We start from the raw sequence: 14,734 nt of genomic DNA on the forward strand, positions 1-14,734 counted from the left end.
TTCTAATTTTGTTAGCGTATTGTGACATTGATATTAACCTTTACTGAAGTGTCGTGCTTATTGTCAGGAATGGAGGCAATCGTTTGTGTATTTTCCATATGCCGTTTTTGTCAAATAAATTCTCCATACGATACTACCTTCCAGCACCGCACATTGACTAAGGTCCTATTCATCGGTTTTCGAAGGGCAACTTCATTTCTAAAATATCCCATACATTTTGTATGCCGTTTAAATTGAGAATTTGAATAAAATTTTATTCAAACCAGAATTTTACGATCTAAAGTACTGCTTATCGTTGTTATCTTGTTAAAATAGGAAAAGCTCTGATTTGATAAACCTAGTGTTGTTAAAGTTATGAAGCCTTTTTTTGTTCTTTAATAATATAAAGTGTGTTCCTGTCTAAATCTTGAGAAATAGGACCCGTGGCGTGATGGTTAGTGCGTAGGACTGTCATTCCAAAGGTCTTGAGATCCCAGCCTGTACAACCTTTAAATTTTTTCTTTTGCGAGGAATTGACAAATTCTCCAAGAGTAATTCTTGTCATGAAAAGGGATTTCTCAAATTTGCCGTTCGGATTAGGCTTAAAACTGTAGGTGCCTTCCATCCCTGACAACAGTACTCGCACACATTAATAGTTGAGAGTTGTCAGTCACTAGACCCTAGTTCTCAAACGGACTGTTGCGCCACCCAATTTATTTATTTATAAATGGAAATATTGGTTCTAACTCTATGCATCTACTGTCTCATGTATACTTTGATATTCGCCAAAGAAACCTGAGGAATTTGAACGATTGTATGTTAAGCTATAGACAGAGAAATAGCACATCTAACGGAACAAACATTTAACCCCGAATTTCCGTTATAGTATCACCTACGGTGTGGCAGTATGGTGGACTGCTTTAGAGAAAGGTATAAACAGGGATAAGTTAAATAAAGTCCAACGTTCAGCCTGCCTATGTATAAGCGGATCGTTTCGCACGACCCCGTCTGCGGCACTGGACACCTTGCTCTACCTTACACCTCTTGAAATATTTTGTAAACAAATAGCTGCTAGCTCTGCTATTCGCCTCAATGCTTCGTCGCAGTGGACTAACAACAACATTGGCCACTCCGTAATTCTAAGGTACTTAGAATCAATTGCAAAGCGCACAGACTACATCATCCCCCAACTACAATTCGACAGAAATTTCCAGATTTCTACACCTACCAGATCTTTTTGGGAGGATAGGACATTCTTGGAGGATGAGTCAATCCACTTTTACACAGATGGCTCAAAAACCAAAGAAGGGGTTGGTGGAGGTGTGTAGTCTGAACGACTGAAATTAAGTCTCTCATTCCACCTTCCCAATAATAGCGTGTTCCAGGCGGAACTTTTGGCGATTAAGGAAGTCTTGTCTTGGCTCAAAGAAAACGTGATATTAACATCTGATATCCGTATTTTCTCTGACAGCCAGGCCGCTATCAAATCTCTGGATCTACAAACTCTATAACAGTCCATAACTGTCGATCATCTCTAATAGAGATGGCACAACAGTTTAATATTCACCTTTGCTGGGTGCCGGGCCATAGAGACATACCAGGTAACTGTAAGGCAGATGAACTCGCCAGGAACGGTACAGCACAGCCCATCCTACTACATTTGGCAAGTACTGGCATACCAATCGCTACTTGTAAACTGTTGCTAATGCAAGACGCTGCGAGGAGGGCAGGCACCAGGTGGAACAACATCACCACGTGCCAAGCCACAAAAAACATCTGGCCAACACTGGATTTAAAACGTTCAAGGTGCTTTCTCTCTCTAAGCAGATCGCATATAAGCTCGATAATAGGTGTCATAACCGGACACTGTCTAATAGGAAAGCACGCCACGAGACTAGGCGTATTCTCAAATGACTTTTGCAGAAGCTGTATGGACGAGGAAGAGGAAGAAACGGTTCTTCATCTTCTCTGCACATGCCCTGCTCTAGCTCGAAAACGCAAGAATTACCTAGGAGAATTCTTCTTTAACGATCTAAATCATATCGGTATAATCAGCCTCTCACGTTTCGTAAGGGACTCAAGCTGGTTCCATTGAGCTTAGGAGGAAGCCTCAAGGTTCATGTGGTATCACAATGGGCCATTAAACTGGCCTAAGTGTGTTCGTTTCCATCTTGGACAGCTACTATAACCTAACCTAACCTATCACCTACGGGGTTATGTTGTTGCCATTTTATGTCTTACAGCTTAGTAAATTATGGACAGAGAAAAAGCACAGTTATTTTGCATGTCTTACAAAATACTTGTCCACTTTGTTTGTTTTACGAATATTAAAGATTGGTAAAAGAAATGGTCCGAAACCAATATTGTTCTCCCAAAAAAAAGAAGTTCAATTTTTGATCTTAGTGAACAAGGTAAGACTCAAAATCCAATTTTTACAATTGTTGAAATGTTCAAGGAAAATAGTCTACAATATGATGAATTCGGTTAAAAGTAAAATATAAAATTCGAAAGGCTCCTCTCTGAAAACCTGCTAAGCGTATTGATATTACCATCGTGGGAAATATAAATACCGACTCATTCAAATCATCCCCTAACATCATGACCGAAATCAACTAAGAATTCAACTTAACATTTCGAGTAGGATTAGATTAAAGGATAAGCGTTGCATTAGCGGGAAAACCCCGTTGATATATAAGAAGAACGTCAAAGCTCTAATGGATTTCACAAAAACCCTCATCTTGAGTCAATAAAAGAAATGTAAATGCAAAAAAAGATTGTTTGGTAAAATATCTTAAGTTGACATAAGTGATATTAAGTTTTGATTAATATCGAACTTAAAAACAACTAAAATCATTTCTGCATTTTATCTGCTAAATAAAATAAATTGATACGTAATCCTCTACTTAATTTGTTTTATCTTTTGCAAAACGCTACTTAAGCTATTTTACCAAAGGTCATAACTTTCTTGTTTTAAACAATTTGTCAACGATGGTAACAAAGAAAAATTACTTGTTGACAGGATATTATAAAAAAATGTAAATATTTAAAACCACTTTTGTCAACTTAGGATCCTTTGCCTTTTGTGCACTGAACTATTAACTATGTTCTCCTCTTAATACCGTGTTTAAATGTATTTAATTTTATTAATATTATTTATATCAACTTGCTTGACGTTGTTTACCAAATGTTAGTAATTAGCTGATTTAAATAAATTTTTGAGTTGTCTTTTTCTTTGCTGAGCTAAATTTCGAGTTCATTATTGTTTAAATTATCAAAATTGATTTTTAAATATTTGTTTCTCTTATCAAAGTGATCTCGTATCTCACCACTTAAAATCTGAAATGAGATAAGACAAAAACTAGTGCAACACGCCGCAGCCGCCTGCCGCGCCGTCGTCGCCACAACAAACAAACGTCTAGCTTAGATTGTTTAATGCTTAGCAAAGCAATTAATAATTTTCCCTGTACATCAGCTGATTGCTCAACACGACGACGACGACGACGACGACAACTACGTCGACTGACTACGCTCTTGGCAATGGTTATTTATCAATGATTAAAATTAACGTGCAGTTTTTATTTAAAAAAAAAAAATAAAATAAATATAAACCCAAAAACAACACACTATACGCACTCGAGTTCAAAGAAACAATAACACAGAAAAAGAAACGAGTAAACGAGCATCAATTTAATAGCAACAAAAACAAAATAAGCTATCTCTAGACAGAGGCGCCTCAGGTTCTTTCTTGTTGAGTCTACATCGCTCGCTATCTGTCCACGAGTGCCAACAATGTTGGCTACTTTGTTCATATTATTCATAAACACCATCGACGCCAGAGGAGGCCCTTGTTGAACATAACACTCATGCGTTCAGAATAGCTCAGAAAATGCACAGATTCCTCAACGATACTATAAATGTGTATGCAGCTACATATGTCATCATTTCATCACTTTCATATAAATAATATTATTAATTAATTAGCACCGATTTATGGTGGAAGTAGAAACAAAATAAATAAATAAAAACAATCTAAAATTGTTTTTACGACTTTGGCTGCGCATTGTCTGATATTCACAACCTTGCCTTCGATTCGAGCATTTCAAGCATGCACTTAAGTGACAACGCCAGAGCCAGTCAAGCCAATGCCAGCTAAAAATTTGTATTTCATATCAATTTCAAGGAACCACAAATGTTTTGAGTTTATTGACAACAAATCAATAAAATTCATTGAAATCGAAATTGCTTTATTTATCATCAAAACTTAAACTGCTGCTGGCTAGCTGGCTGATGGCTGATACGATTCATGATCTTGAGTGTGGTGCCGTGTTGTGTCGTTGACCTAAATACAAATTTTGATAGCTTTTTTTGTTTTTTCATTTTTCAAATTCCTCCAAGAAAACAATACAAAAAGTTATCAAAACATTGCTAACCAAAAAATAAAACGACAAAACATGAGTTAGACGTTGAGGCAAATAAAATCGTTCAACTTTATGGGGCTTTGGTTATCTAGAAATCAAACCTTATCAGCTTTGTTTTTTTTTTTGTTCAGATGATTGATCAATAATAGAATTGGTAAACAAATATGTAAATGAAAGTGTGTTAGACTTTTTCTTTCCTTTTCGTCTGTTCCAACAAATAGATAGACAACAATTTGTAGACGAATCTGAACTGATATGACTTGGAACGACAGAAAGTGTGGGTTGTTTGTAGATATGTTAGATAGCCTTTGACATTTCAATTGATTTTAGAACGTTAAAGTGGATTCAGAGCTTGACTGTCGAACGAAAAGAAATATGGGCCATCACAAAAAAGGAGTCATTTGGAGTAGAAGACCTTGACACACTTAAAGTTGCTTCGCATTCACCTACTCCAGACATCAACAACGAGTGGTGCGGTATCGTGACATCGGCAAATATTTGATCGAAAGTTCTGGAGTCTATTAACTACATCAGAGAAAGAACCCGTGGTTTGCTGAATAAAAAAAGAATATCCAAAGATGGGAACAAAAGCAGATCTTTGCTAAAAAAAAAGGAAGCACATACACTCTGCCAACTGAGGAAACCAAAAAGACACGTGCTCGAACTCTATGAATTGTACAAATATGATGAGGTAGTTCCAAAAGATTAAACACGTCAACTTCAGTGGTTCGTCAACATTACCGAATGAACAGCAGATATCCAGCTAACAGAAGCTTTAATTCCTTGCCTCCATATTCGAGACGAAAAGGAAGACCGAACTTCATGCTAAGCAATGGACGACTGGTTGGTCTCGATGACAAAGCTCTTGTCTTCGATACTATTCACCATATAACTTTGGACTAGAAATTATCTAAAAAACACTCGTTCTCTGGTCATAGATATATCCAAGTTAATATCAATGTGGATGAAATCTCTAGTCCATTGACATTTCGAAATTATCGGAAACTGACTGGGCTTCATACATAAACTTACTAAAAAGTTTACTAAAACTGGGAATATTTAGCGCTTCCCCTTACGCTAGTGAACTTGATAATAAAGTTAATGGCTCCGCTTTTGCTCTAAATAGATCGTTAGAAATTGTTTGTCCACTTATACTCATAAGACGAAACCAAAATGCTGGGCCTCACAGCTCAACTCGCTCAGAAGAGAATGAATGTGACTCCTTAACCGAGATAAAGAGATTCTTACAAAAAATCTCTAAGAAGTTATAAGAAGTCACTAGAGAAATCTAAGCGATCTTCCTGTTGGTCCTTCTGTGGCACGATAGAAGAAACTTCCGAGGCCTCCAGGCTGCGCAAAATTCTTTCAACTAATACAGCGATACTAAGCTGTCTGAAAAATGCAATTTCGCTAAACCTACTACTGAATACTCACTTTCCTGCTAGCTCTCTAACTGCAACTTGCAACAATCAAATTCGTTCAAGTTCCAATGTAACATATTCACAAGGTCTGATCACAAGGGAAAAGGTACAATGGGCTTCGAACTATTTAAATCTGCAGGACCAGATGGCATACAAAAATCCTTAGACATAATTGCACTAATCCCTGAGACATTTTTAACTCAGTTCGGAGAGAAGTGAAAGTTGTTACCCAAAGCAGGTAAATGCTTGCAAGTCAACCCTAAAGATTTATATATCTATCATCATTTCTTCTTAAGACCTTAGAAAGATGGGCAAGTATTGATATAAGACTTCTGACTAGGTCTCAACATGCCTATTGTAAGGGCAAATCGGTGGAAACGGCGGCGTCACACATTAGTAAGCACCATCGAATATTCCCGCCATCATATAGGGTTCACTAAGGTTTCTATTCTTGACATCAAAAGAGCTTTTAACAACGTGGACACATCTGCACTAACATCTCTGAATGTAAAGAGCTCTATTGGGGAGTAAATTCTTTCAATGCTGACAGAAGCAGAATAATTAACTGAGCTACTCTTCTGCTAGAAGATTTGTTAGTAGAGGGACACCGAAAACTTGTGTTTTATGCCCTCTCCTCTGGAACCTGGTGGTAAATAAAATCCTTACTGTTCTGGATGCGGAGGGTTTCAGAGTGATTGCCTATGCGGATGACGTTGCTATAGCGGTTTCAGGAAAGCATCTTAACACCTTAAAAGAACTCTTACAAAATGCTTTAGACAGACTAAAACTTTTGGCTGATTGATTAAGCAGACCTTTTTTTTCATGTCCATTTCACGTGTGAAGCTCATTTCATTCATTTAATAAGCAACATATTGCCGTTTATAGAACAAAGACATTCCTGGCGGCGACATGAGTCATTAAAAGCGAACAATTTGACTTAAAAATTCATTCCAACACTATTTATGTCTTGTATTATTAATTAAAGTTCTCAAGCTCTTAAGAAGTAGTACCCTATAGTAAGCGCTTTAGATGTATCATACCAGAGGTCTTCGGTTCAATCCCTCTTGTGCTACTTAAAGTTTTTTACGGGTACTGCCTCTTGCAAGGAATAGACAAGTCCTCCAATAGCATTTCTTGTCATGTAAAGTGCTTTATCAAATCAGCCGTTCTGGTTTGGCATACAAACCCTGTGTCCATCCTCTTTCCCTGACATTATCCGCACACAGGAATGGTTGAGAGTTGTAAGTCACTAGGTCCTAGTTCCCTAAGAGTTGTTGCGCCAAAGATCCTAAAAAACATCCCACACATTACGTCTTGTCTCTGCATCAAAAACAAATCCTGATATTTGGCAGTCAGGATAGTTCAATAAGGCACCCCCAACCTGAATCTCTACCTACCCTAAAAATTATTCGATTCCTAATCAAATTCTGTAAAACACGGCGAGGCACCCAAGAATCCGAGATGGAAGCTTATGTATCACATTATGTAACCTACAAAACCTAGATCCAATACGTTGAGTTAATGTTTCTAATTCAAATTGAACTTCTTCTGAGACAAAACACCACTAAGGATCACTCTCAAGTTCATGTCTACATTTTAGCCATTGAGAACGTATTTTCGCCCCTTTATCTTCTTCAATGCAGCTTTATTTCCCCTCTACATAAAAAAAATGTTTCCTTCGAACTCTAAGCCTAACTTTCTCCTTATTATTTTAAAAGATTTAACATCATTTTCGTGTCCAAAATAACATTTAAAAATCTATTATTTTTTCTATTTCAGTCCTTGAACGAATTATGTGAGACCCAAGGATGGGGTGTCGAAGTAACAGGCGGTCACATTGGTCTTATAACAGTCCAAGTACCATGGAATGCAATTATGACCAATGACAGTTCCATCGAAGTGAGTGATCTTTTTATATCCCTACGTCCGGTACAACGTCAAACCGATGGCAGTTCAATGCTCGAATCGATGTGGTCATCGGTTAGTAGTTCAATGCAATTAGCACAGGAATGCCTTGAGAAGCATGGTACCGGCGAAGAAGATTTTGAATTTAATGCACAAAATAATTCGATAGAAGGTCTTGAAAAATTCGCTCAAACTATCGATAGTGGTAAGTTTAAACAAAAAATCAACTTCTTTAAAAAAATGTCCTTAAATCTTTTTTAAACTATTTCAGTTCTAAATAGAATAAAGGCAAAATGTCTTAATACAGAAATAAGACTGGAATACCTTCCACCGAAGAGCAGCCAGGGCATAGCTATAGTAATTAAAATTCAAAATTTAAATTATAGAAATGAAGCAGGTAGCGGTGGCAACGGCAGCAGCGGTGGTGAGGAAGGACATAATACTCAAGCGGATTTGCAGTCGCGAGAAGAGATCGACGGTGAAGATGGTAGCCAACATATTCAACTCCTTTCGACTTTTGCCACTCACAATATAAACATGGAAGGCATAACAATTTATACAGAGGAATTTAGGGTTTCACAGCCGAACAATAGTAATCCGCTTGTTGAACCATCACTGGACGAAAGTCGAACACGCACTCCTCGAAGTAATCTCGATTTAGAGGCGAGTGTCGATGATCCTTTCTATAGTATGATCTCGACGACGACATCGTCGATTGCAGATCAGCACCCTTATACAGGGAGCTTTAAACGCACACAGGAGTCGGCGATGGCTGCTTCCCGATCATCTAGTTCATCCTCGTTCTCGCGCCGTTCGAGAACACCAACAGCTTCCACCGCCGACGATGAAGAAGACACAGATGCCGAAGAGGATGACACGGAACAGCCTTTGGTTGAGGTCTATAGCTCCAAGTGCATACCGATTGTACGAATGGATGGAAAGCAGGAAATCAAAATTAAGATGAAGCAGACAGAAGATGTCGCTGGACCGAAAGTGTCGTTGGATGTTCAACTAGGTGCTTTATATGTGTTCTCAACACCACGACAACTCCATTTGGTGACGAACTTCTGTGATGCATTCTTCGCGGAAGACCCAGCCGTTGGCAAGGAGACACCCAGTGCTGGTCGCACTGATCCGTCACAGCCACAAATGTCCGGTGGTCTGGGTGCGAATAAAAATTTCAGCTCGAACATGACAGGCATTCTTGGTGGCCAAGGCAATTGGGGTGAGCCCGCCGAGGATTTCAGCTATCGAGCGACAACGTCCTCAAAGAGAGCCCCCAGTATGTTCAGCAACGATGATGGCCGATCGACCCTGGGCAGCGATTACTGTGAGTCTGTGAGTAGTTCATTAAGCAGCAGTACCACAACGACGTGTTCATCGAAGTTTGCCCGCAAAGCGGCGAACTTGGAAGCTAGCGGCGATATTTCGAATTTCAATATAACCATAGCTTCTGCGGCGGTGGTTGTTCTGCACGAAGACATTCTCGTGGCTTGCAGTAGCAGCACTGAAATGCCAGGCAGTCCGTTGAGCGTGGAGAGCGAGTTGAATCTCTTGAAGCTCTCCAATTACTTTTTCTCGTGTATCGACGAAAAACAAGGATTGGTTGGGTTCACCTGCCAAAAGAACCATTTGAAGATGTATGCAGCTCCCATCATAGCCGAGGGCATCCAACAACGCAATAAGAATTTGATATCTATGAAATTCACCATCTCTATGACACGAGTGGATCTGCATGAAGTTCTGGAGAATGTCGCCACACCACTGTTGGAATTCGAACGGACTCAGATGTGCGATGAAGAAATCCACAAACGTCCCGAGATGATAATTCAAATGAAGACCACAACTCCGTCATTGAATCCGCAGAGCAGAAAGAGGAAAGTTCCCATTCCTCCGCGAACAGAATTCGACATAAGTCTGGATAAGTGCACAGTGGAGCTGGATATTTCTATTTACGACCGACTTTCAGCGATATTCTGTTCGTCACCGTTTAGTGCGGATACTCCACCGATAGAGGAGATAAAAAAGAACGAAAGTCGACATTTGGATCCTATAAAAGAGTTCAATGTCACCTCACCCATAATGCAGCTAAGGCTGAGGTTCCCGATTGCGGATAGTCGGCCGGTTCACGATCCCAATCGGGTGCCTTGGTGGAAGCAGAATGTTCGACCAGATTTATTGTTGTTGTCGTTCTATCAAATCCGTATGAAGTTCTCCTCATTGCTCATTGAGTTTCTTGCTAATGAGATTGATGTCTATTATGTGGTACGTTCGGTTTTGGTGTATTTTATTGGGTGGTAATAATTTTGTGTGTCTTATTTCAGGAGAGTCATACGATTCCTAAAATTCATTTATTCAAGTCGAATTTGGTGAATAATAGTATACCAACTTTAAAAGAACCAAATGTGGATTATCCAAGGTAAATTAGTTAACTTCGACACTTAACTTAAAACAGAACTCGCGAACTAAATTTGTGCAATTTTAGAATTTCTATTGAGTTCCCCAGCGAAAAGACTTTGAGTACATTACTTAAGTGCTGTACAGAAGATAGTGACAGTGCTGAAACATCGGGCGAGAGCTGTGATTTGTATACACGCAGAAGTCGTGAATACGTGCCCTTTAGTTCCAAACGGGTGTGTCGTCAAAGTGATACACCACATCCCAATATAAATAAAGGTATATTTTTTGTTTTTGTTTTTAAGTTTTGTTTCTTAATTTTTGTTAAAATAAATTATTTATAAATTTATGTTTTTTATTTTTGTTAAATTTATTTTTATTTGTATTTTAGCAGAATGTGAAACAATCCTATTGCCTGGAGATTCACAAGAAATGAGAAAGTTTTGCGACACGGCTATGAAAACTTCAAAGTTGCAAATAAAAATCAGTCTTCCGACGGCGTTGATTCAAGTGAGGTAAGTTTGCAACTTCAAGTTTCGAGCATTTTTAGACTAACTTTAAAGTTATAATCTTTAAAAAATACTTTGAAAAAAGCTTTAAAATTCAATTGGTGGGTAGCCACCGAGCAGTCATCAGGTGAATTTTTGGGGTGGTTTATTAGTACAATTGTTTTAGGTGGAATAGTTTAACCGTCGGGCTTAGCAATTTTTAGCCAACTTAATGGTTAATAGCATCCACATGATTAAAACTTCATTTGTCAAATTAGGAAAGTAAAGATCTATCTCAAACATAGCTTCTGCTAATGAGAAGTAATGGAAGAGTCGATTTAAATCAAAAAATTACTGACTTTATACAGCGTTCGTTTTTATTTGTTTGCGATTCAAGCCCAGCTTTCCCCAGACTTCGATTTTTGTCGCTAACTTGACGTGCAAAAATCAATTAACTTAGAAGCGTAAGGAATAAACGACTTTTGATCCTCAAATTAGCTTTGGAAACTTACCCTAACTTTCATTGCAAATTATCTTCAGCGATAAGAACAATTTCTGTACGAAGATGTACGTCCATAGACACAATTGTCGGTATAAGAATGTCCAATCCATTCCAAAAAGCCACTTGATAGTGTGAATTTTAGTCTGGCGGAGTCATCTGTTCATATTTTCTTTAAGAAAGACTTTGGTAGAGATCATTAACGAAAAATGCTTTATGTTGATGATTATCAACTTCTTTTGGACTGAGTTCGATGATATACCCGGTCACAAAAAAATATGTCCTTTTAACAGCGCGTTGCTAAGAGCCACACAGCTCTAATTATTCCAAAATCTTAGCGAGTGATTCGAGAGCATTAGATTTGAACTCTATATACTTTTTCTTCTGGGATTTTCTGAAATCGTAGGTCTATGAGTTACATCGTGAATTCGATTAGTGTAATTTTTCATAAATACTTATCCTTTTCTTTCCTATGGCGTCCCTGGTGGCTTCTATATTTTCTGCGAAAACTTTAGGAGTTGCTTGTTTCTTGGCATAAATCAATGACTTAAAATAACTCAATTAAAAAAGTTGTCATCAAATTGAGTTTGCAATAAATTGATTGTTAAGCGCGCTGTATGACAAGTTGTAAGGCTGTCATCTTCTTCTAAAAAAAATAAATCTCGCCGATGATGTTTAGCTGATTCATTTTTGAAAATAAAAATCAGTCAGCATAGCTTGACAGTACCCAATAAAGGCAGCTTCTTCCTAATTTCGAAATGAATAAATGCCGATGATGCCAGCCAAACGGTCAATTTTAAACGATGTTATGGCTTGAAAATAAAGCTTTTTTGCTTGTTAATGAAGCCATTTAAACAGAAATGAGCTTTATCACTATCGACCGTAAAATGGACAAAGTGCTCAAAAAACTTGGGCTATCCATTTTTTTTGTCAAAGTAAATTTCCACAGTTTTGAGAGTTAGACGATTCATGAAGAATATCGAAACCTTGACCAAAGTCATTCAATTTTTCAAGACCTTGTTTTTGCTGTAGTTCACAGATTGCTTATATAATATGGACTTTAGTGCATGTTCTCCGGGTTGTTGGTTTGACATCGGTCCTTCACAAAACAGAGTCCAAACATGTCAAATAACAGCTCCACGACCTTCAAGTGATATCGCCAAGAGGGCTAGTAAAACGATTTTGGAATTTGCTGGTCATATGAAATGATAAGTGGCGAACATAGCTTTGCAACGCCCACCATCAAGTGATCATCTTTAGACTTATTTTCGAAGGAAATTAGTTGAATTATGCCACTACTCCACATTCCGCACCAAACTCTCACTCTGTGTGTATGCGTTGGCTTGACAATAGGTTCCTGGTATTCCGAACCTTAAATGCGGTAAGTTTGTCTGTCAATGTAGCCGACAAAATAAAAATGCAGCTCATCAAAAATGATAATTTTCGCGCAAAATCGTTGTCGGATTCAAGCTGATCAAACTATTAAGGGATAACGAAGCAGATATAATCTTGCGTTTCCATTGCTGAGCCAATTTAAAATTATTAGTGCGTGAAATGTTAAGTTTTTGATATAAATGGCGATTTGATGTTCGTAGATTTACGCTCAAACCCTCGGCTAAGACAGCTACTTTCTCGTGAATGACCGAAGAATAGATTTTCAATATTTCCCAACGTTGTTTAAGCATAGAGTGTCTCATTTCGTTACACGGGCAGGATATATGATACTGACTTTCTGTCACGATTTCGAAAGGATACATCTTTACAATGCCCTTTTTTAACGACGGGTATATTGACTGTATATTCCGTATTATTATAATCTCGTCCAGAATAGTCCGTCCTCACAATGATGACAACTATTCTTCATAATACTTCTCTCTCGAAAGCAGATGAAAGGTTAAGTTTGCCAGATCCATGTGTGAGGCTGATCGTCAAACGTCAAAATCATTGTGGACTAACTTTGTAGCTGAACATTTTACACTACGCCGAAGAGGAAATTTCAACTCATTTTATAGTTGCTTTTAGCCATTCAGAATGCCTTGGCTACGTACCCACTAACTTAGTGAATGCCCCCAATTTGTAAATGACAAACCTGACAATTGTCTAAATTTTGTCCCATACAAAATTGTCAATTTTGAAAAAGTGTCGGGTAATTTTCGAGCGTTTGCAAAACAACAGCGCTCGTCAAAATATTTTGCAATCTGACGAAAGATAATCTAATGGGGGAATAAACCCGCTTACCTTCGGAAAAAATTATATCTATACCTACACGTTTTAGACATTTTGTTAATTTTTCTTGTGTTGCTGGCATTGTTGATGGATCATTGATAAGAATTGATGCTCCAACTAAGTCTAATGAGTAAGCATTTGTTGACAGAAATGTCGACCACTCAATTAATGCCATGTTTGTATGCGGCCCAAATTTGAGAGTTTTTTTATATTTCAGCACGCTGGACTGTATCCGTTCACGATGCTAGGATTTTAAGGAGAACTCATTAACACGAAGCTGCTGGGAAAATGGATGGAGACCATTTCCAAATGCCAAAATATTAGGAGACAGCTGTTATGGACGGAAAAGTTGGGGGCTGATTAGAAAACGAGAAAAAATTCCTTGCCTTAACTATTTGAGATTGTCACCAGCAACTGCTTGCATGGTTATTTTGACTTGTACAGAACTGCATAACTTGGAAAATCGTTTTTGAAGTGAACATACACCATTTAAAATGATATATGATGATGATAATGGTGATGACAAAATAGTCATACTTTGACAATGACAAAATTGTCGTTGTATTTAACTGACAATGGGCAGGTTCAGGCAACATAAGGGACTTCATTTGCAGTCAACTTCATTCTTTGAACGTACATTTTGACCAAGGCAACTAGTTAGTTTTTTAAGTGTCTTAAATTTCAAATTCAGAACTTCACTTCGAAAACCTCTGCTTTAAGTTTATAGTACAAAAAATACCAACAAAATTACTGTCTACAAAACTCTCTTCAGGCAAGCTACAAGTCCACCACGATTTGTATTTTATATTGTAAAGAAATATTACTTATTTCTTTTAAAATTAGAGTTATAAAGTTCAGCTTTCAGTTGAATGAAAAAACACGATCAGCTGTCTTTTTGATAAAAGTAGACTTGACCTAATAGTTAGGGAGATTTTTCTTGACTAACTTTCCAGTCAAGTTTCCATTAAAGTTGCCTTAATTGGAAGGTAAGTTTTTGACAGCTGGCCAATCAGACACTAGAAACTTGCCTTACTTTCAAGTCCCTTATGTCGCCTGAACCTGCCCAATCATGTCACCTGTCAATACGTTATGCAATGAAAACTTTTCACATAAGTATGACAAATTAGGAAAATTGTCACCTGTCAATTTTTATGAATTGTGGTTGTGAATTTATTAGCAAAGCTTCGACACTGTATGTGGTAGCGGTTTTAAAGCAATGTTTAACTTAATTGAATTAAGGCGCATATACAAATGTTTTCAATGGAATACATAGTAAATTAAATGTTCTTTTCAGTTATGATAGCCAAACCGAATATCGATCATTGTTTTTGTGGTACCTAAACTTCGCTTGAAACGGCGGTCTTGGTCAGTCTACAAAGTGTTATCAGTTTATTTGGGATT

At 37.8% G+C, this 14,734-nt stretch overlaps 1 protein-coding gene across 2 annotated transcripts in view; it reads left to right on the forward strand.

Moving 5' to 3' along the window:
• LOC129943094 (autophagy-related protein 2 homolog B) overlaps positions 1 to 14,734 on the forward strand; it is a 76,250-nt gene that overhangs the window by 54,785 nt on the left and 6,731 nt on the right. Inside the window, exons 2-6 of one of the 2 annotated variants that reach the window (XM_056052319.1) lie at positions 7,598 to 7,928; positions 7,995 to 9,988; positions 10,048 to 10,142; positions 10,209 to 10,399; positions 10,512 to 10,635. In XM_056052319.1, the coding sequence (XP_055908294.1) occupies positions 7,598 to 7,928; positions 7,995 to 9,988; positions 10,048 to 10,142; positions 10,209 to 10,399; positions 10,512 to 10,635 (2,735 nt within the window). The remainder of the gene's footprint in view (positions 1 to 7,597; positions 7,929 to 7,994; positions 9,989 to 10,047; positions 10,143 to 10,208; positions 10,400 to 10,511; positions 10,636 to 14,734) is intronic. The other variant, XM_056052320.1, reaches the window with a different exon arrangement.

Source organism: Eupeodes corollae, chromosome 1 (assembly GCF_945859685.1).
Source record: "Eupeodes corollae chromosome 1, idEupCoro1.1, whole genome shotgun sequence".
In the NCBI taxonomy this organism is placed as follows: Eukaryota; Metazoa; Arthropoda; class Insecta; order Diptera; family Syrphidae; genus Eupeodes; species Eupeodes corollae.